General features: G+C 41.2%; 1 protein-coding gene across 8 annotated transcripts; it reads right to left on the reverse strand.

Moving 5' to 3' along the window:
- Positions 1-352: 352 nt before the first annotated feature.
- On the reverse strand, positions 353-23,093 carry KLHL22 (kelch like family member 22). Of its 8 annotated transcripts, XM_040604298.1 has the most exons (9): positions 22,991-23,093; positions 22,430-22,476; positions 12,283-12,552; positions 11,250-11,415; positions 9,318-10,036; positions 7,992-8,184; positions 6,282-6,515; positions 5,155-5,227; positions 353-1,185 (listed from the first exon to the last, which is right to left on the reverse strand). In XM_040604298.1, exons 2-9 carry the CDS (start codon positions 22,444-22,446, stop codon positions 1,142-1,144), a joined length of 1,716 nt encoding a protein of 571 aa, XP_040460232.1. In that variant the 5' UTR covers positions 22,447-22,476; positions 22,991-23,093; the 3' UTR covers positions 353-1,141. The 8 variants fall into 8 exon arrangements, with proteins under 8 accessions (XP_040460232.1, XP_040460190.1, XP_040460220.1 ...); XM_040604256.1 differs by lacking the exon at positions 353-1,185 and having other exon boundaries at positions 4,079-5,227; XM_040604286.1 differs by lacking the exon at positions 353-1,185 and having other exon boundaries at positions 4,079-5,227; positions 12,283-12,535; positions 22,991-23,056.
- Between the last annotated feature and the right edge of the window lie 103 nt (positions 23,094-23,196).

Here is a 23,196-nt window from a genome sequence, read left to right on the forward strand (position 1 = left end):
GAATAATACCATTTGAAAATTCACGTCTATGCAAAAATATTTCATCCATCTCTAGGGAAGCTTGCTTAGTAGCTATACCTTCATCCATTCCTACTAGTTTAAGTGTTTGTATCTGTCAATGAAAGTCAGTTTTAAACACATGTACATAGGCTACTATAGGTTATGAAGGTTATGTTTTCCTGTCATTTGAACAGGTTTGGATTGTTTTCTGTTTGGCCGTGGCCAAAATACAGATTAAAAGATAGTACTTTGACTTGCAATACCATGCTAAATACTATTAAAAAATAATTACAAAAGCCACAAGTTAGCAGCAGAATTAAGAACACAAAGTATATAAAAAGGAAATAAAAAATCCTGTTGCTGCATTTTATTGAATTATACTTGTTATGATAAAAATAAAATGTCGTAGGTCAAATACATAGTGATTTTGCCTCCATTTCATATGGGTAATACTAAAATCTCAAAAGAGTTGAAACATGCCAGGAATAAATAGTATTTAATTACAAACCAGTTTTTGTGCAGTACTGCACGCGGCTGGACTGATGCTGGAGAACCAGCACACCCACCTTCCCATCCAGAGAGGATTCTAAGGCACAGAGAGGTTTTCAGTTTGGAATGCCACAATTAGCTGTTCTGAACTTGTATTTGTGCAGGCTGTGTGCATCCTTCAAGTAACTTCCCCCCTCAGTTTCACTAACTGTGGTTGAACTAGGCCTGATCATCTAGGTAAGAGATCCCACATTCTACTTACAAATGAGAAAAAGGTGACTTATCCAAGATCGTTAATGTTACCTGTTAAGACTGGGCTTCAACTTCCTAGACTACAGACAATCATCTCAAGTGTAATACATCCCTACAACTGCATTTGGTTTAGGAAGAATGGATAGATGTGTGGTACCACTTTACCTTTTTATTACCTATAGATACATTTATGCTCTTTGTCGTACCTTTTGGCAGCTTCCACCCTCAGAGCATGGCCAAATAGTTGTAGCACAACTGAGGAGGTGGGGAGCTCTTGAAGTGCATCAGCTGCTGATGAAACAAAAACTCGGTTGGCAGAATATTCCCTTGAGAAGGTCCTGTCCCTCTTTCCCTGTGCCCAGCTGCTCCTTCTTCCTTTCACCAGAATCTTCTGACTCCATCAGTTGGGCTGAATGCCAAATAAATTGTACATGTGGCTGGTCTCTGAGTAAGGAAAAGTAAATTTCTGTCAAGGGTATAGAATGAGAATCCTCATTTCTTTAAAATCAAGTACTGGTATGCTTCCAATGCAAAATTAATGGCCCTAATTTAAACTATGAGGAAATGGGAAAGGATATGTTGGATTTGGAGGCAGACAGCTGGAGAAGAAATACAGTAGTGAAAGCAGTTATGAAACAAAAACCGAAGCAATCACAATCGCTTCTCCAAATGTGGAAACCTGACAGGATACAAGTCCACTAATTACAAATCTAGCAAATATGCCTATACAGCTTTACCTCTGTGCTGGCAGGAAATAGGAAAATAGATCAAGAAACTTAGTTATTATTCTTCTGGACTTCCTAATGTATCAGCAGTTTAAGTGGTGGTATTTTGATCACTCAGTTCTGGAAGAGTTGTTTGGCTATTCTCTTGCAGACCAGAAATAACTTAAAGCTTTCTTAGTACATTGTCCATCTGTCCACAACGTCTGTACTATTCTGTCTCTGAGGACTTGCTGTAAAAAGTGAATGCTTTTTACTTTAAGATACACGATTGACATTGTTTAGGAGATCAGAGAATTTATAAATAAAAAAATATGGAATCAGCCTGACATCCCTATGAATACATGTTCTTCTTGAGATAGCACAAAGTTTAAGTGGGCTCTTAAAGGCAAAGTTCCTGAAGCCTTATTCTTGATAGGAAAACCAATCAATGATAATTGCAGCTCTGCATATCCATCTGTAATCTCTGCTGCAATTTCTTTATATAGGTAACTGTTGTCAACAAGAACAACAAAGTGCTTTATATCTGCTGAGTTAGATAAAATTGCCAGTTTTAAAGCAAAGCAATTTTATTATTGTTTAGCCTATGCATTAGTTTGAAAAGGTACGTGCTGGACTAAAACAAGCTGCTGCTAAATGACAAGGATGGTTTGAACTAAGCTAAAGTCCATGTTTTTTTACCTAAACAAAATACATGCAAGTAAGATAGTGCATACTGTAACTTTTGAAAGTCATATTACACTCAGATGAAAAGAAAATTTGGCGGTGAAAGCACCAGCAGTTTTGTTTTTATCAAATCAAAATACATAAGACCTGCCTTAAGGTTTAGTTCATATAACTTAGGGGCATTATATCAGTAACTAAATAAAATGGAAAAAATAATGCAGCACTTCTCTCTAAGAAGGATGATCTGCTTTATGGAAAATTAATTTCCTTGTATCTGCATTCTAAGACTTATAGTGATTTGTGCTGCACAGCAGCCAACTGCAACATTTAACAAATAATGCAATCACAAAATTGCATATACTGATAAATGGAAAATCAGATCATCCAACTGTCTAAAAATCAGCATTCAAACACAGAAGGAGTGATAGGGTAGAAGCTGGAAAAAACCCCATGAATTTTCTCAAGATGTTTCTTTAGCTTAATAATTACCCATTAATGTCATGTTCTCCTATGTAACCCAAGAATTAGCCTATCAGCTTTGTTATTTTTAACAGCAAGTAATACCCTCTAGTGGTATACATAGGAAAAGAAGCCAGACAAAGAATGATTACTTTTTTTTTTATCGTGAAAGAGGCTGAATAACATTTTCACCTGTATAACACAGGGTATCACTGGTCTGCTGGGAAGTGCTAGTTAAAATGGAAAATGCACGGCAAGCATTAGACTTGAGTTAGATGTCTGGGTTTTTTTAGAACACCAAGATCTAGAATATGACCTGGACCACTAGAAGTCTTGAATCATTTGTTGTTTGCAGACAATTGTTTTGTCACTGCAACACTAGCAGTCTGGAAGGAGGTTCTAGTGATGTCCAAGTCAGAGAGATTTGTCCTTACATCTGAGAGCTACATTTAATTCCTACACAGAAAGTAACTCCGTAGGCAAAATAGGAATACTCATCAGTCTCCAATATTGCAGTGTAATAAAGTCTGTATTTCCAGACTCCCTGTGCAGTTCCAAGTCCATTATCAAAAAAAGATTTTCTGAAGAAGCTCATAATCAGGGTTTCCTGCAGTTACCAGATCTTTTGTTTTATTCGCCAATTGGCAAAGGTTCAGTGATTGAGGTGAAAACTGACAGTGCCAGAGAAAAAATGCCCCTCTTGCCAACAAAAGGCTGTTGAGCTTATTAAAAGAAGTGTGCAAATACTCTTGAATCTTTTCCAGAAGCCCAGTCTACTAATGTAGTCATCTAGGTCCATTTCGAAATAGTCTTTGTTGACAGAAATAAATTATCCCCAAGTAATGGTAATATTCAGGAACTTCTTCCATTTCCCTAAAGTAGCATGTCAATGTGCAGTATTTGTCATGATGTGATGATACTTGACTCATATTGTATCATTCTGATTGTCCCTTTGGTTTTGTCTTTCTTCTGCAAGCCTATTATTGCTACAAGATTTAAAAGCATTTGTTAGTTAATAATGATTTTCTGGTGGCACTGATTACTTCCTCCACCTCCAAGAGGAAGGATCCCATACTATTCAGGTATCACACTGGTTCAGACTTTAAATCATCTTCTAAACTAATGTTAAGCAAGATAGTAGTCAGAAGCCAATTATTTTAAGGCCCCATGAAGGAAGGATTTACTATGCCTTATCTTTCTGAGCTGTAGTAATTCTGTATTATGTTCCTAGCATTAGTTCAGCTACTGCAGGGTCTTGGACCTGTGTAATCTTCAATATCTCTGGTTATCTCTTTATTGCTTTTTTCCTTATGCTGTGGCAAACCAATCTCTTCTCTCTTTATCCTCTTCTAAAGCATGTAATAAAAGAATGGAAAAAAAATGCCCATCTCCCAAGCTGGTACTTGATACTAGTGTAGTACTATAGGATGTAATGAAGCTTACTAACTTTAAGACTCCACATTATGGTTAATAAAACTGAGACAGTAGTTAAAAAAAAGTTCTGACAAGGATTTATTAATTTATGCTTAAGAACAAATGTGTCTTGACAGTTGAACGATGAGATTGCCATACTCTGTACAGAGAGTTTTTTTCTAGAAATCTTTCCACTGTATTGACAGAACTTGCAATATAGAAGTTTGGGAGTGGGTGTCAGTTTGCAGACTCCAACCCAGTTACAAAGATGGCTGCATGCCCAGATGAGATGAAGGTTCAGACTTTTCTTGCTACTGTTCCTATTTCTGTATGTTCAATCCTGCTGAAAATCAAATCAAACTGACACCTGTCACAGGAGGGAGATACTAGGTGTCACATTCCTGTGTTAAGCTGGATAGGAAGTTTTATTACCAAAAAGAAAAGGAAAAAAAAAATCTCAAAAAGCTATTTCAAGCTAAAAGCTGGAAGGAAAGAAGCTAGTCAAGCTGAGCCTTCTGTGCCTTTTTTTCTGTCCATGCTGAAGGTTGAGAAAAGTCTCCTTCAAAGCAAAAGTACCTCTGTACTTCAACTGGGGGAAAATGGCAGTTCTGTGGTTACTTCAAAAATGCTGCTTTCTGGCAGATGGGCAGATACTGACTGTAAGTGGCATTTTGTGCGGAATACTTGCAGAGGGGCACATATTGACTGTGAATGGCATCTTGTGCAGAACACTTATTTTCAATCCTTTAAATACTGATTTATGTATATAAGAAAGACATATAAAATCTCTAAGTATTTTCTCCAAGACTTAATTTCCTCATTGACTGGCAAAAAATAAATATTAAAATTTTCTAATCTTCACTTGAATCAGATTCCACCCAGTCTGATACGCTCATAACTTCTGATGGAAAGTCAAGGTGGTAATTCACACGGTCTGCATGCCATTCTGAGAACCATTTCTCTGTTTCCATTAAAATAGCCCTGGGCAAAGTGAGGACGCAGGCAGCCATCCCAGAAATCTCATCCTCCAACTGGGGTCCTTCCTCCCAACAGTCTCTCTCTGCGTCATAAATGTGGACATAGTTCATGCGGATTCCTCTGTTATGGGATCGACCTCCCAAGACATAGATCCTGTTGTCTAAGACTGCAATACCTGGTTCTCCATGTCCTGCAGGAAGAGGACATACATATGTCCACTGATCAGTGCTTGGCCTATAGCAGGCAACCTGTAAAAAAAAGAAAGAGATTAGCCAAACTCAAACTTGTATCTTAGTGACAGAGCCTGGCCATATGGTAAACTATTTAGGAAGCCATGCAATATCATCAGTCTTTTGACAGAGTGTTGATAATAGAGAGCATATCACTATGTGATAGAAGTACAGTACTGAGCAGAAAACTGTGCATAGCTGCCATATAGCTTTGAATCACAACTTCTGACCCTGCTGCTGGAGTAACAGCTGTATGTGATTCAAAAAAATGCAAACAAAAGTGAAAGAGATGGGGACACATGCTAATATAAGCTCAGACACAATGCATCTGTTTGCATTAGGAAAAAATGTGCTGCAACATACAAACATGACATCTGCTAAGCTGTCTCTGCACCGTATGTTGGGAAGTTTTAGATTTCATTTGGGTACCTACTTGGCTAACTGCTTTTATTTTTAAGCATGTTTTTATCATTCAGATACACTTTTCAGCTAGTTTTAATCCTGCTATCTTCATTGGCTTTATAAGAGCAGTTACTTTGTGTCTTCTTTTCATGTCTCTAGTGGTTCTAGAAGCTGGAATAAGACTCAAGAGAATTCTCTCCAAACATCACTTATCATCAGGTACATCATCAGGTACTGTACATTTAATTGCATTCTACAATTGCCATCCAACGTATCCGTAACAACTCTCCTGCAATTACACATTGGTAATTCAAAAGTTCTGGATTTAGAAAAAAATGCACGAGAAGACAATGTAAAGTAAATGTAGTTGATGTGCTACTTGTTGGGTATGTGTATGCCAACAAATGTTATACATCAAAGATACTTTAAAATTGACTAGAATTCCGAGCACTAAACCTTTAATGCTTCGTGGGTTAAAGAATGTGTTCAAAACAGACAGCAGTAAATAAATCACTGCAAGTTCTGCAACTGAGTGGGGGGAGCTGGTGCACTAGCTGTTGCTGGGCAGTTTTATTTGCATACTTAGTAGGAGAAAGGCATTACATCAGAGTGCAAGCACCCATAAGAAACAGACTCTTCCAAGAAAGACACAGGTATGACATGCTCTCACCTGGTGAACATCCCTTCTGTAGCCAGAATCATTGTTGCTTCCTCCAATTACATAGAGCTTTCCTAGAAGTGCAGCCATCCCATGCCAAGCACGTCTCACTGGACCATCTGCTAAAACATCCCAGCGGTCAGTCTTTGGGTCATAACACTGTAGCTCCTTCAAATAGTCTTCTCCTCTCCTCCCACAAGTAATATACATCTTCCCATCCAGTGCTGCTCCAGCATGTGCATATACCTGTATCACCACACGGGAAAGCAAGAGGTTGAGGTCTAGATTTATCTATTTCTACCTTAATCAGTTTCGAAGTATGCAATAGACTTCTAAGGGAATGACACTCTTCATGAGCTATGCAGTTATCAACATCTGGAAGGATTTTCTTACAGATAATTCCCTTCTAGGTGATTATGCTCTAAGTGTGAATTTCTGAACGAAATACACTAGAATTTCTAAAACTTCCAGGACTGCAGTGGGTTCTCATTCTTTATTGTTCCATGATTAGAAGATCATTCATACTGATGCTTTTCTCCCTAGTCTACTTGGAAGCCTTTCTGTTGGAGATTTTTCTTATACAAGCAGTGTTGTCAGGAATGCAAGATATCCTACTCAGTAGCACTCAATTGGATCTTAAGGTTTTTTATTTTCTCAGCATTGACACACTAATTATTTGTGACCTTGTGTAAGCTGTTTATCCTCTTCTGCCTTTGCATCCCTTTTGTAAAATGGCAGTAATATTTATATTTTTAAGGTGTCCTGTGATTCTCAATTGAGAGGCATTATAAAATCACAAATACTATTTTGTGCTGGTCATTTGACCCAAAGCTTTTAAAAGATGTAGCAGAAACCAGCATAGTTTATTACTCAGGATTTTCGTTTTCTTCCCTAACCAAGATTCATCAAGCATACAAGTTTGTTGTATTGATACAGTTTCATACTTGTATTCATACAAGTTGTTTGTATTTATCTTCCTCTTTTGCAACACTTTCAACCTGAAAATGGAAATTCTTGGTTTTTTTAGCAGTATTAGAACAAACTTTTCCACTCATAACCCCAATTCCCATGTCATCACACCATTTCCTGGTTCCTGGGGTCACAACTGCTAGTTTGGCAATTGCTGTTCTAGAAGGATAAATGGTACTGATGACAAAATACAGCCATTCACTCACATATTTCAAATGAGTAATGGTCTTACATTAACTGTCTGAGACGTGATTCTGCATCACATAAGCTATTGTCACCAGAACTTGTTACCCAATCTCAGTTCTGTGACCAGGAACTAAGTAGTCTGTAGAAACTGATGTACCTTCTTACTAGGGCATTATCTCTTCTGATCAGGAGTAAAGTGTGTTGTCAGGACTGTGAGTGATAAGATTGTACTACTGTGGCTCATCATTTACCTGCCTAGGAGGAATGGGAACTTCCTGTTCCCAGACATTATGTATTCAATTTTAAGTGGTTTTAAGGTTTAACACAACAAAGGTGCAAGGGGAAACAACAAGAAAACACGAAAAATAAGCATTTGACCTCAATATGTAATTGACATATATTATTATTATTCTCCTATCTTGATATTCATTCATCTCATATACAGAGGCTACTATTTCCCATCTGACTATCAGCAAATTTAAAGCTACACATGAGAAAAGCATCTAAAAAAGATTAAATCAGGAATTGGGGAACTGTAGTAGCATGTCTGGCTAATACACTCCTTACCTCCTTCTTCAGAGGTGTCACATATTCCCAGGTGTTGCTTTTAGGATCATACCTCTCCACTTCCCTCAGGTCTTCATGGTAGTTTCGGCCTGCGACGGCATATATATAGTTGTCCACAACACAAACACTGAGGTCAGCATGCTCTTGCTGTAGGGACTGGATCTGGAACCATTTGTTGTGTCGCGGGTCATACCTTGTAAAAGAATGGGATCAAAGTAAGTTATTCATACAGTCACAGAATCATTGCTGGAATACCAGACAGCACCACAGATGTGGGTTACTGTACTGTCTTTGGCTGAAATTGAGCTCAGCTGTAAGTGGAGTGAAATTTGGCCTTGTCAGCATTTTATTATTAGCAAAGTTGTTTTATTCTATTTTTAGAAGATGTATTTTAGCTGACATAACCATGCTATAAAAGCCTAGGCTTTCCATTACCTTACATACTGCTGTCAGGTTATATTTCAAAATATCTTGCTTGCACAAAGCCATTCTACAAGGTAAAACAGTCTAAAAATATCACAAAGACTGAATCTAGATCTTCAATAGTCCAAGAAGGGCATAGATATGCGGAGGGTTCTTTGATTCTTTTCCCCAACTGTCTCCTGTTCAAAGTGAACCTCACAATTTACTTTTAGGTCAAAATATCTATCTGGTCTGGAAAGTTTAGTTACAGAGAAAATTGGTTGTGAAGTGAAACTACGCATGCCATAAAATAAAGGCAACTCAGCTAAAACTAGTAAAAATGACCACAATATAAAGACAAAAGGGTTTATATCTGGTTTTGCAATGTAATGGGCAAGGTCTAAACCTGATCCTTCTTCCTGTTCTTTTCTGTGGCACAGAAGAATACAAGAGGGCCATGGAATGCTGCTATTTGGCACACAAATTCTTGAAAATCAAGTAGTGTAGCATTTTATTTTAAAAACCTTTTTGGTAGCTAAATCCCTTTGTATTGGGACCAAAACTACACACAGAAGACTCCTAGGAAATCCTAGTTCAAAAGCATCCAGATAGTCTAGGGTTCTAGGTTCATTACTGCTTCCCACACCTTTAATTGCTTCCCCCCTCCAACAAGGCAGAAAGTAGCACATGTAATACTCTTGAATGAGCTGCTGCTTCTACCCCATCAGGCTTGGCTTTGTCCCATGAGCACTGCTGGAAGCTTCCTGTTACTATGAGGCTCATTTCTTTGTGTTTTCTTTCAGTTGGGTCCCTGCTTAATTCCTAGTCTTTTGGCTAGCAGGCGTACAGGCTGCACTACTGGCTTACTGACTCAGAGATGGGCAACAGGGTGGTAATAAAAGTAATAGATTGTCCTTATCTTACCTCCAACACCTTGACTCTGCTCGAAAACCACTTACATTGTTGTCTCCACCAATTAAATATACAAAATTATTGAGAACAGCAATCCCTTGGTTGGACATTCTGGGGGCTAGTGCAGCTGTAAAGTGCCTCCACTCTCCCAACAAAGGGTTCAGATACTTGGCATGGTCACTGAGGACAATGGATGGAATAGAATGCATCCCTCCAAATCCCACTACACACTGGAACTCTGATCTCAGCTGTGTCTGGGAGCTCTGAAGCATTGGCTGAAGACATTCATTCTTGTGGTACATTAATGCATCTGCGACTGTATCTTTTAAAGGAGATGGACTTAATTTGTCATGAAGCCTTTGCAGGATCTGGGGTTCCATCAGAGGAAAACGAACTGTCTCAAGTAGCTTAAGGTGCTCCACTAGGAAGACCTGATCTGTCTCCACTTGCGTTGGAGAAAAATAATACAAAAGCGCCCCATCATAAACTTGAGACTCATAGTCAACCTCCAAACGGTTGCTGCTGAGAAGGGAGTAGACCTTCTGCAAGGGTAGCTGTCGATACACCTGTGTCCTTGAGAAAGCTGGAAAGTTCTTAAAAATGTAGGAGTCCAGCTGATCGCTCAAATGTCTCAAGTCATAATGGTCAGCTAGTCTGTATATGTCGAGGATGTTCTCTTCATCTACCCAGGACATGAGAAAATCACAACAGAACTTAATAACTTCTGGAATCTGCAAAAGAGAGATATTTTTCATTTCAGGCACCACTTGCCTCACACTCAAGAGACAGGTGACAGAAGCCTGGGATGACTGTAAGAAAGTTGTCCACAAGATGGTTACTTTCCTCACTGTCTGATCACCATGTTCACTTGCACCCAATTCATCTTTCTCCAGAGAAAAAGAACCCAACATGGGTATGTAGATGAATATAATATAGATCTTCTAGCCACACTATACTGGAAGCCTATGAGTTTGGCTTCAGCTGCTGCAGCAATGTGTCTTCCAAGACACATAGGACACTGGACAGCCAGGCTGCCTGGTTTGTTAGCATGGCACCAAGCTGCAGGCTGCCTGGGAGGCAGTTGTGAAAACACAAGGCATGGAAGACACAGTTAAAGGCAGGTTTACAGTCACTCCGTAATTGTTCTTTCAGAGCACTATAGACATGCTGTATCAAAGACTGTATCTGTAACAAATATATCTGCATCACTCGAGCACAGGAAGCCATTTGAAAGGAAAATTAATTATTTAGTGTTGTCTTCTGAATACAATTTGAAGTTGTATCTGGCAGTAGGGACCACTGGCAAACAAAGAACTAACTGCTGTCCAAGAGCCCCTCTGCTAACAAAGTGGAGCCAAGTGTGTAGGAACCAACCAATGCAAGCACTCAGAAACTTTAAGGTTTAGTACCAAAGCCTTGTGCAGCAGTTAGCTGCAGGGGAAATTAGAGAAAAAAATTTGTCTTAAAGGGACACGAACTCTGCACTTAGTGCAGAAGTCATAGTGGTAGGCTTTCCTGTAGTGATGGGGTAAGGGAGGTTATGTGCCTGTAGACAGTCTGGAGAAGATTTTGAGCAGCACAGCAATTTCTGAGCAGCAAGCCCTATTCTTTACCTTAGGCCAGTAGTATTCTATTTTAAGGAAGCTTTCATAAGCAGATCAGTGCAAGTGCGTGCTATATAAAACAGTCCTCTAGATGCAATGCTAAATGTTTATAAGTAATAAAACCATTGGCACAAATGAGATGTGCAAGTACTTATTCATTGTTCCTACCCTTCCATAGTTAGTTCCAGTGGACAGAGCATCCCAAAGAATTTTTTCTCATCAGACCCATGCTCTTATTCACCCCTTAATCTTCCATCTAACCAGATATCCATGGTTTCTGTTTCTTTCATTGTTGCTTTTGTTTCTTGCTTCTTTTTTGTCACACCTCCCAGTACCTCACCTGAAGCTGCCAGGCTGCAGCTAAGGTTTCCTGTACACTGTTCACACTGAGTTCCAGCTCCGAAGTGTAAATGAAGTTCAAGATTTTACACATTGCATTGTAGGAGATGCCATGAATATGAACTTCTTCTTGTTTCATCTCTCTCAGTCCTCCTGCAAACATTCCTCTGTAAAAAAGACAATGGCACATGCTATGACAGATTTGCATTGAAGCTGGTTTTAGTTTGCTTATGTTGTCCTGGGAACATAAAAAATATTCAGAAAGATAATAAGCTAGCCAGACACTTTTGTGGAATTACCTCTTCTCTAAGCCAATGATACAAACAGTAGAGGCCTTTAGGACCTAAGAAAGCAATACTCTTCATTCTGCAGGAAAACAGTGGGGGCCATCTGAAAGGTATGATTCACAGTTGAAGGACTTAAATACAGACCCAGTATATATGGTTATGGGCAGATACAGATACTTTGGGTGTGTGGGAAGAGACAAAACAGATGAACTTGGGACTGTAAGAGTTTTTGTAAGCTTGGGATTTGTTCATTTGCTCTATGAAAATAAAGTCAGTTCAAGAAACTGCTAATCAAATTGACCAGGGGAGTGTCTGGTTTAATGAACAGTGAGTCACACTACAGGCATGTAACAAGAGGAGTGACACACTTCCAGTGACTTTTTATGTATTATGAAATGATCACAATGGGCAAAGTCTTACAATGCTAAGGATCCGTTAAAAGCCACCTAGAGTGCATTTATGCGGAAGACACCTGTTCATATTGTCTCTCCTCTCTATATACCTCCAAGTACCACAGGCAGTGAATTCAGTGGAGGTAAGCTCAGTGTGCAGGAACAAGAGCTTTATTTCTGTAGAGAAATTACAGAGAGATGAATAAAGCCATACTATGCATTTTGAAACACATTCAGCTCCATCTTATGGGTCTAATTTTACATCCAGAACCAGTGTGCCAAAACAGAAGATTTGGACGTTGCAGGTTTGAGTAACATTCAGACACATGCTTGTTACTGCTGTACTGAAGTGTACCTGAAATAGTCACAGGATGCAGCTAGAAGTATGCGATGAGCTTCAATAGGTTTCTCTTCAACTACCAGAACTACATCGAAGAGGATGCTGCTGTCTCGGAGAGATACCAAGCCACTGAGCAAGGCCTGAGAGTGCTCTGCACTGCGGTATGTATTGCTGGTGCGCTGCTGAAGGGAGGGCTCGAGTTGAGCTTTGTGTGGCTGAGTCAGCTCCTGATCCTCCGCCATCCCAAGCAGCAATGGTCTGCCACCAGCTGTAGCAGAATGAAATCTGTGAGACAACAGAATCAGCAAAGGTTTGTGCCTTTTGCTTTACAAAAGGTCCTCTGACCCCCGCCTGTCACAGAAATTAAATCAAACCAACTCTTCAGTCAATGGAGAGACAGTTCTACCCTGAAGAAATTATTCTGAATGATGATACTGGAAACAGACAGGTGTACATCAGCACACCAAAGTGGCAGAACATGGATTTTCAAACAAGTATTCTGACTCCCGGGTTTTCAGTCCAAGATCAGAGTTTGTAGCTCGTGAGGCTATTTTTTTTCTTAGCAAGAGTTTCACTTCTCAACCCATTACCAGAACATCTTGTTTCTTTTGCACTTCTGCATCATTTATAAAATAGAACAGACATAATTTTTGCAAAATTCCAAACTGTCTGATAACTTCACATAACTTTGCTGCAATATAAACTGCACGTTCTGTCTTTCTCTTGATATTTTACCACAGAATCCAAAAGCCCTCCTCTCTCCCTCTTTGCTTTCTTATTTTTCTTAGCTGACCATATTTCCAACTGTCATTCTATAAAATACTATATGAAACTGTAGGCTTCAGAGTGAGTTCTTTATTGTGACAGCTTCAAGTTAGCATGCACAACTGCTTTCCACTTCACTGTGATTCCCTGCAGAGAGAGGGTATTTCCTCAAGAGCAGGTGCTGTAGAGGGCTGTCCTATACCTTTTCTAGGGCTGCCACTGACACTGTAGGAAAGTCCCCTATGGCACATGGGGAAACACCTGTAAAAAGCTAGTTGGAAGTTATTCTGTTTCATGTCTACAGTTAAGCTCTCAAAATCTCATGAGTCCTCTTTTACCATCCTGTAATTTACCCTTTCCATTGTCTTTGAAGAACGTCAGAAGCTGTAGCAGTTACAGCTCACAGACTACCTAGTTGTCACAGCACATTACCCTCCCCCTCCCCTGCCTCATTAGCAAAAGGAAGTAACTTTGCTGATATGGTTGCTTAAGACACAGTTATAATAGCCTCTCCTCCAGCAGCCTGGGAAATAGCTTAGTGGCACAAGGGATAGTCACAAGGGGTTATCAGCAGTCAGGGAAGCAAAAGCAGAACAAACCCAGCAAATCCAAACAAACAATGAAGAAATGGAACCATTGTTTAATTGTGCCAGCCATAGACAGTAAACACAGCATTGGAAATCTCTCAAAGTATTGCAAGGTATTCTGTGTATGGTCAGAGAGGAAGGAGCTATCTGGATGACACCAAGAAACATGAAAATGTTTATTGTTCTGCCTGAGGGAACTTACCCTACACTGTCCAAAACAAAAGGAAGCTAGGTGGCATTGCAAGGTAGATAGGATGGAAAAAAAAAACTGATAAAACATATTAATAGTTGTCTGCTCTTTGCCAGCAAACCCAAGACAACCAGCTCAGAAGAGCAGCTCTGATGAGACAGCCTTCTAGGGAGCACATTCAGGTCGATTATATCGTGGGAAACTATCCATCAGCTGAAGTAATGGATTATTTTTCATGACAGGAAGATGCTTTTCCTAGAAATAAGATGACTGCTTTTGAAGCAGACAAAACTACTATATCATTTGATTTGCTCCTGAGGAATACTAGAAGTGTTGGATTGAGGCAAGTGAGACAGGAGATAATACAGTAAGAAAGGCAAGTGAAGGTGGGGAGTGATACTAGATGTAGAACAGAAATTTCCCATTTCACTTGAAGGGAATAAATGCAGGAAAAACAAAGTAGGGTGAGATATGGTCCAAATGAGGAACAGATTCAGATAAACCACATTAACTCTTAACAAAGTTAATGTGGTTTAATGCGGTTAACACTCCAGCGTTAATGTGGTTAATGCTCCAAAAAAAGCTGCATCTTTTCAGCTACTTAGAGAGCTGTGTCAAAAGAAGTCTCTATGAGAGTAAAATTGTTGCATTGAAAAGCAGAAGTAAATTTTCTGAATTCAAAGGCTTTTGTTGGGTAGGGGAAACAGCATGACCTTTGATAAAATCTTACAGAGTGTCATATCATGTACCATTCATGGAAGAGAGGTTAGGGAGAATAAGTGAGATATGATAAAACTACACAGGCCATTGAACCCATGTAACAAGAAATGTATTGTAGAAGTGGTTTCCAGAGAGAGAAAGATGTGCAGGGTAGAGTGGGAAACCTGTATAATCATGTCAAGCCTTTATTTACATTTACATGTAATTAATATAACTGTAGACAGGTACTATTCAGAATAAATTCTGTATCCAAATAATCTTAAAAAGGAAAAGAAAGGGGGTGAAGCTTTCAGCAAGTAAAGCCCCATATGGTAACTGGAACCAGGAAGATCATCAAATGGTATCATGAAAGAGAGTAAATAATTGTAAGAAAGGAAAAGAAAGATATAAATAATTTGGGGATTCTGAAGCCTGTACACACGTTAGTATCTGTATAGCCTTCAGTGACAAATGGGGCTGTCTTGGGGATCTACATGGACTTCATCTCACTGCTAGTACTACTAGATATGGACTTGAATTATCCCACAACTATCAGCAATAGCTGAACAAAACCAGCCTTTCTAGCAGACATGTGGTAAGCCCAGTGTGGTCAAACATAGATGCTGGCAGTGCAGCTGAGCCATCCTCCACAGCTGATTTTTTGCTAGTCAACAGCTGAGCCTACAGGTATTTTGCTACACTTTATTTTCTGAATTTCAGCTGAAACTCTTGTTCACAATGTCTGCCCCTGGCTTGTATCTTGGCTGTTACTGGTGAGCTGGACTGTCCCTCAGGGTGGTCACTCATTCACATACATCAACACAAGAGCTGCCTTGTGCATTGGAGCACAGAGCCACTATGACATGGAAATTTACCACTCCATAGCTACCTGTGAGTATTTTGCCATCCATAGTTACTTGCTGCTAGCCAGTTTTGGGTGTGTTGGTTGAATACCAATGCTGCTGTGGAAAAAGGGTAGAATGCTACTGAGACCTATATGCTGTTATGTGTACTTCCATACTCTCCTAAACAGGGTTTCAAGGCTTATAAATAGGTATGCATGTCTATTGTCATAGTTTTAACCAGTGGGAACAGACTACTCTAGAAAAATTATTACTGAAATTATTTTAATGAACTGTTCCCAACTTATAAAATTAAAGGTGAACATTTGTGGTAGTAGTCTATGATGTCTGCGTGACAGGTGGTTAAGTCCTCCTCTTTGAGTCAAAAACCAAAGAAAGCCTCTTAACTCCTACCTAGACAGTCTTAAAAGCTGGTAGAAAAGACCTTTAAGACAAAAGAAGGGTAGAGGACCATTAAATGGCTTGTGGGAGGATGGCCAGCAAGATTCATTTAGGTGATTATTGAGTATGTTCAGCTTTGTAATAGCTGTACAAGTAGCAGCTGGGGTTGGGTGGGTAGGAAGTTACAAAGAGTGGTTGCTGAAGCAGTGTTAAGGGGGTTGTGCTGTGGGCTTTTTTGAAAGAGGAGTTGGTTTTGGCATTTGAGTTTTCTGGATTAAAGGTAGTGTGCTTGGTGGGCTGACGGTTCTGTGTATTTCTTTAAGTGTTCTAAATGATGACTACAAATTTGTTGGGGAGAGATATTGGTGTTAGTACAGCACCTTGCTTCTCAGACTGTGTGGTCTAACTGTGACCTGTGTACTTTGTGTCTTTGTTACTATCTAAAAATCTGGTAGTCCAAACAGTGGAAGTGTCTGTTTTGTGTGGTTTACCAGCTGGGGGCAATGACTTTAGGAATTGTTATGCCTTGTAAGTGTCTTATCAGTCTTACAAATTACTAGGAAATTTACCTTTGTGTATTTTGAGCTGAAAATAATTTAACCCTATCTCCTCAAGCTTTTATTTTGCTTAATCTTTATTGCCCTTTATTAAAGAAAAAAAAAAGCTGACTGTAGTACAAGCAGTGCAGTTCTGAATGGAGAAGCAGAACAGGTTTGTTCAGCCTACTGCATGCTGCAGAAAACCTACTTACTGTTTTTTCCTTCCTGACCAGTTAGGAACTTTGCTGGCTTTTAGGGCCTGAGAAGCCGTTTCCACAGGCTGGCATATCTGTCCCTGTAAATGAATGCGCTGTAGGCAAGCCCTTGCTAGCTCTTATAAATGCACAGTCCCTTGAACAATGCAGCAAGGTTCCCCTCTATTCTGAGACTCTCTACTGTCAGCTTCTTGCTTCTAGGCTGTTCTTGAGACCTCTCTATTCTCTTACTTCTGTTATTGAGAAACTAGCTCTGTGATGACTGAGCCAAGTTCCTAGAAATCTGAGTAATGCTTTTTTTTTTTTTTCCTTTTTTCCCTCCCCTTTCTCCTCTTGTGCAATTTTCTTGGTACTGGTCAGCTGCTAACAGTGGGATTCAGTGTCTGAGTATTGCAGGGCAGACCCAAAGGTGGAAGAAATGAGCAACTCTTTCTGTTCACTGTGCTTCTTAAACAGTGGCAAAGATAGTTGCCCATGAGCCAGCAGTGTGCCCTGGTGGCCAAGGCAGCCAATGGGATCCTGGGGTGCCTTAGGGGGAGTATGGCCAGCAGGCTGAGGGAGGGGATCCTGCCCCTCTGCTCTGCCCTGGTGAGGCTGCATCTGCCGTGCTGCATCCAGTGCTGGGCTCCCCAGTTCAAGGGAGGCAGGGAGCTACTGGAGAGGGGCCAGCAGAGGGCTACAAAGGGGATGAGGGGACCGGAGCATCTCCCTGATGAGGAAAGGCTGAGAGAGCTGGGTCTGTTCGGCCTGGAGAAGACAAGGCTGAGAGTGGATCTTATCAATGTGTACAAATACCTTAAGGGTGAGTGTCCAGAGGACAGGACCAGGCTCTTTTCAGTGGTGCCCAGGGACAGGACAAGGGGCAACGGGCGCAAACTGTAACACAAGAAGTTCTGTCTGAACATGAAGAACTTCTTTACCTTAAGGGTGACAGAGCCCTGGCACAGGCTGCCCAGAGAGGTTATGGAGTAGTTGTCTTTGGGGACATTCAAAACCCGCCTGGATGTGACTCAGTGCAGCCTGCTCTAGGAGAATGTGCTTTAGCAGGGGGCTGGACTGGATGGTCTCCAGAGGTCCCTTCCAACACTGACCATTCTGTGATTGAAAAGTATTGCCTCTCATGCTGTGGGATGCTGTCTCCAGGAACAAGGGAAGGCAAGTCCTTGTTCCGATCACTTTGAAACTGCAGAGAAAATCAAACTAGAGATTTTCTTAGCTGGCTGCACAAAGTATTTGAGACTGCAGATATGTTGGTTTGCTTGCATTTGTCTTTTAAAGGATGTGGGTTAATGGAATTAATTTTAGGGTATTACAATTGAGTGCCCAGTACATAAAGAGGAAGGAGGTGTGTGAGGTCAGTAATTGTATGTGCTCTTCTATAGGCAATGCTAATGTAGGAAGACATGCACTGTTGGGTCGTTTCAAATCAGGGAGTTAGAAAACCAAAACAACAAAATCCCCCATAAATGGCAAAACCCTTAGGGGCATCTAGAAAGACATGACTGCTCTTTTTCAATAGACTGAATTTTTCTGTGTTCTGTGCCTGGATTCCATTTAGGTACCAGGGGAAAGGAGCCATGCCTTGCAATAGTACACATGGAGGGAGCACGAAGGAAATCTGGTATTTCTTTCTATTTCCTGTCCTATATTCAAAGTTTACTGTATCACTAGTGGTCTCTTGTAATAAGCTACAGAGGCAGTGGAATCTACAGTGCCTCAGTGGCTTGCTGGGAGCTCTGTGTGATTGCCTTGTAACCAAATTCCATTACCACAACATGCTTCTGCAGATTACTTGTATGAAAAAAGTAGAAGTATTAGGCTTCTGATTATTCAACTGAAATAGTTGCCTATCTGTACATAACAATTTGTGGTTTTTTTAAACAAAATCCCCTCTCTGATCAATGGCAGAATACTTGCTTTCACAGTAAAGGTATGTGGTTTGACTGAGGAGTTTGGCACTGGGACAGGAGGAATTGGGCAAATGGATTGTAGCTTGATCATTCAAATGGCAAAATCATGAGAGACTGGTATGCTGGCTTGTTCTTGTGCTTGCTGAAAATCCTTATTATTTTAATAACACAGGATATAAGAATGAAGTAGCTCAACTTGAACAGGGAAAGGAAAAGTTAAAGGCCTGGCAAAACAGATGTGGTAGATGAGTGCAGTGTATGTCCTATCTGAATTTTTAAGTGCAAAACAATTATTATACTACAGTGTTTGTATGCTGCTTCAGTAAAGAACATTCTGGGGAGTGGGAATTCATATGGCTTACAGCATACGCTTCCCGAGATTGAAAACAGAGTCCTGCTTCTCTAAGAATGTATGTGGGAGCACTTGCCAGTAGCTGGGTCAGGGTGTATATCCTGGACGCATCCTGCTGCCATTATAGACATACTCAGCCTTCATTTTCTGGTGAGATCTGCTGTGCATGGATTCTGTGCTTTAAACATAGTGTAGTTAATTTACAGTGCTGAAGTCTATTATTGGTACTACATGGTATGATATACACCTTGACAAGTATTCACACCTTGTACGACTAGCAGCCATGTCATATAGGGATGCTTACTGCTGTGTGGTGTGGGGATGGTCGTGGTTTGTGTGAGTTTAGGTTTTTTTGTACAGTTGTGCTGACAGCCTCGATTCTCCACTGTAGAGAAATGGCTGGATACAGGAAGAATTATCTTAATTTAGTTTCTATGGAAACTCAGACATTTGTGTATTCAAGAGCCCATGGCTGTCAGTTACATCTCTACAAAGAAGTGTTTTATGTAGATAGTGATATTTTCTGGCGCATCAGCTGTGCCCAAAATAAACTAGAGCTTGCTGGTGTCGGGTATCCAAATCTGTTTAGCTTGCTGCCATATGGACAGGTGGTTCAAGCTTGGTGGGGGGTCCCATGCTTTCTTAGAATTGTGGAATAATTTAGGCTGAAGAGAAACTTGGGAAGTCTCTAATCCAATTGCCTGCTCAAAACAGAGAAAACTTCAAAATCGGGTCAGGATGCTGAAAGCCTTGTCTGGTCAACTCCATCCTTGTCAATAACTGGGAAACTGAATGCTTAACCATCAATTTATTTTTTTCTTTATCCTGTCTGAATTTCTTTTCCTGCAATTTGTGACACTTGCCTCCTATCCTTGGCACTGTGCACCACAAAGAAGTTTGGCTCTACATTTTCCTGTACCCACTAGATAGCTTAAAACCCAGTAACTGGCCCTCCCCTTAGCCTCTTCTTCTCTGTATTCAACTAACAGAGTCTTCTTGCCTTGCATGGGCTTGTATCTTCTTGTACCTGCTCCTGCTCTGTGTGGTGATCTTCCGCTGAACTCCCAGGTATTTCTTTCAGTATGGAGCTCAAAGCTGGGCATAGTATGAAGATTTTGTGGGCTTATAAGTGCTGAATAGAGTGGGAAATAATAACTTCCTATGACCTGCTGGCTATGCTTTTGCTAACACAGCCCAGTATAAAGCTGGCCCCTATTGGAGGAATCATATTCAACTTGCTGCTCATCAGGTCCCCCAGGCTGTCTTCTTGCAAAGCTGGCTCCTAGCCAGGCTTGTCTCCAGCCTGTTCCAATATATGAAGTTACTCTGACCCAGGTGCATGACTTCACTTTTGCTATTGAAATTTATGTGGTTCTTGGTCCATTCTTAAAACTTATTGGATGCTCCTCAGTTGCAGCTCTGTCCTTCCTTGCAGGACATCTTATTCATAGCTTTTTTCTGATATAGAGTAACCAGTATGGTGTGCTGATTGAGATTCAAATGGATTAGGCCTCTAAAAGTCTTAATGCATTGGAGGAAGTTTAAAATCTGTGCCCTAAGGCTTCCCACACCTTCATTTCTCCCTAGGGAGTAATAAAAATTAGGATCTAAGCCAGGCTTCAGCTGAAAGCCTGACAAGAAGACAAGATACAAGACTAGAACAAAATGCTAGTTTCACTGACTTTCAGGGGTTGCAAATACAAATAGGCAGAACCTGGCTACGCATCAGAATTTTAACAGGGCAGAGGGCACAGAAACAAATAGATCAGCTAGTCGGGGAGTGTGCAGAACAGGGAGGCAGATGGGTGCCTGCCAAAACAGTTCAGAAAAAAGACGTGATTCCACAAACAATATAAACTGAAAAGCAAAAACTATTGTTCATTCTAACTGGAGTGCAAACACTGGAATAATTCACGAACTACATGATAATTTGTAATGGACACTTGTAAGAGTGTTTGCTATATAGAAGACAATTGAGTACATCATTATGTGTAGACACGACTTAAGCAGATTTCATGTTTTTTTTGAAGAAAAAGGGAAGAGGGGTGAAGGGAAAAACAGAGGCTTTGCTCAGCAGTGCTTCTTTCAGAATTATCCCTCTATGCATTCACAACTGTGCAAAAAAAAATAAATTATCTTCCTGAAATACCCCTTCACTTTAGGAACCTTCTACAAATACAGGGAACAACCCAAACAACTCCTTTTGACCAAGGTTCCCCACAAAAAGAAAGAAATTAAGACATCTAGTAGTAAGTAATATCTCAACATTAGTTTTGAACACTCATCAAATGATGACATGCTTTTGCTAGGTCTATATATGCCATCTTTATTTAATTCACTAATGGAAATAGGCAAGCATATCACTCTGGGCTGAATTTTTGAGCCGTTTTCAGCTTTTAGCTTTAGTAGTATACTTGAAGTGTGGGAGGAAACCAAAAGGCATGGTTTGGGAAATAGCTTTTGCAAACTATGCTGTCTCACAAATTTTGGCATTCATTCCTTTCAGCAAACACCTGTTGTTTTTTTTTTTTTTCCAAGCGTATTACAAGTTATTTCTAGGACATATTGAGAATAAAACACCTCATTTAATATGTATATGGCAAAACCCCCAATAAATGTATCTATATTTAAATATTTAGATACTTAAAAAAAAAAAATCCCCCCCCCCCCCAAACAGGAGCATAACCTAAAGAGTATGAGCTTTCTAACTTGAATATTTTGCCTTATCCACAAGAAATCTGCAGCTTACCCAAAATCATAGAATTGTAAACTTTTCTGTGGCGCACATTTGCAAGGTGGCCTGTGGCCTAAATGCTACCAAGAAATTGTAATAAAGAAAAAAATTCAATACAGTACTAAAATGCTTTCTCTTACGGCTTCATCATCTTTCTAAGGGTTTGATTATCTCTTGCTACTATTTTTTTTCTTCTTCCTAATCTTGAAATAAGATTTGCTTTTCACCTGAGTCTTTTGGTAGTCATTTTCTGGTTTGAGTGGAGCAGCTGCTTGTCTTTGAAGGAAGGTGTGTTAGCCAACTATATTCAGGCAGAGTGTACCTGCTTACCCTAAAAACAAGTGGCCTGCCATGAAGGCTCCATCTTTTTCCAGAACGAGGAGGTACTGTTTAGTACTATATCCAGATAGTTCTGGTAAATCTGTGAGGAATATGTTCTGTTGACAGAACAATTTTAATTATCAATCCTAAAGGACACCACTTGTTTTAATGAAGCTTCTACAGGATCAAGCTCTTTAAGTAATAACTACACCAAAACTGACAGTTTATAAATTAGCCAGTGGTGTATGTTCTATAAATCTTGAGAGACTCAGCTAGTTGGCGAGACTTGAACCTGGTTTGTTTAACTGCTTAAACCACACTGTGAATTTTTAATAGTGTAAAATAAAAGGAAGAAAAAAAAAGTAATTGTGCCAAATACAACAATTAAGTGACCTGGAAGAGAGCAAAGGCCTCTTCCAGCATTCTACAGCTCTGATTTTTGTATCAAACATGGATTAACTCATATTATTCACTACATTAATTTTGTTTCTGCAGGGACCTGTAAGGTCTGTCTGTCATCCGTCCCCCCTGCCCCAGCGCCACTACTTACACATTTCCCCATCAGGCACACAAAACGAGCAGTTTTCTCTGCCAGGCAAGGCTTACCTGGAGTCGCACATCATTGAAAGAGGCAGCCTGGCTCTAGACTAACCCTGTGATGAAGGGATGAAAGCCGGTTCAAGCACGCTTACGGTTTTACTTTCTCTTCCCCTGATGAAAATGCCTTTGCGGGTTCTGAGACCCAGTGCCCTCCCCCGCAAGCAGCCTACGGGAGGCAGCCCGGGCAGCGCTGCGCCGCGACATGGGGTCTGGCCTTGGCCCGGCCGGGGCGCCCTCGGGTCTTCTGCAGGGCGCAGGGCCAAGGCTTCAGCTGGGCCGGCGCGTCCTCGGGGGCTTCATGGGGGTGGCAGGGCCCCGGCAAGGGGCTGCCTCGGCCTGGCCGAGCGGGGGCGGCCGCGCAGCTGGCAGTGGGGTGGTCCCCGCCGGCCGTCGCCCCCGCCGGCGAGCAGAGGGAGGCGGAACACCACCTCAGCCGTTCGGGCCTCCTCCCGGGGGTCCGCCCCGGGACAGGCTCCCGCAGGTGCAGCTTCCCCGGGAGCACCGGCCGGCCCCACCAGGGCCCTGCACTCCCTCTCTCCTCTCTCCGCCGCCGCCCCAGCCACCTACCGAGAGCGGCGGCCTCCGCCACCGGCTTCCGCCTTCATGTGCGACCCGGAAACCACGGCGAACGAGGGGCGGCGGCGGCCGGAACTGGGGCCGGCGGTGGGGGCGACAGCCCCCAGCGGCACTCGGGCGCCCGCCAGGCCGAGGCGAGACGGCTGCCGGCGGCGCTGCGGCGTGCCTGGGCGCAGGTGGGCCGGCTGCGCGCCGGG

This window comes from Falco naumanni, chromosome 1 (genome assembly GCF_017639655.2).
Source record: "Falco naumanni isolate bFalNau1 chromosome 1, bFalNau1.pat, whole genome shotgun sequence".
Classification (NCBI taxonomy): Eukaryota; Metazoa; Chordata; class Aves; order Falconiformes; family Falconidae; genus Falco; species Falco naumanni.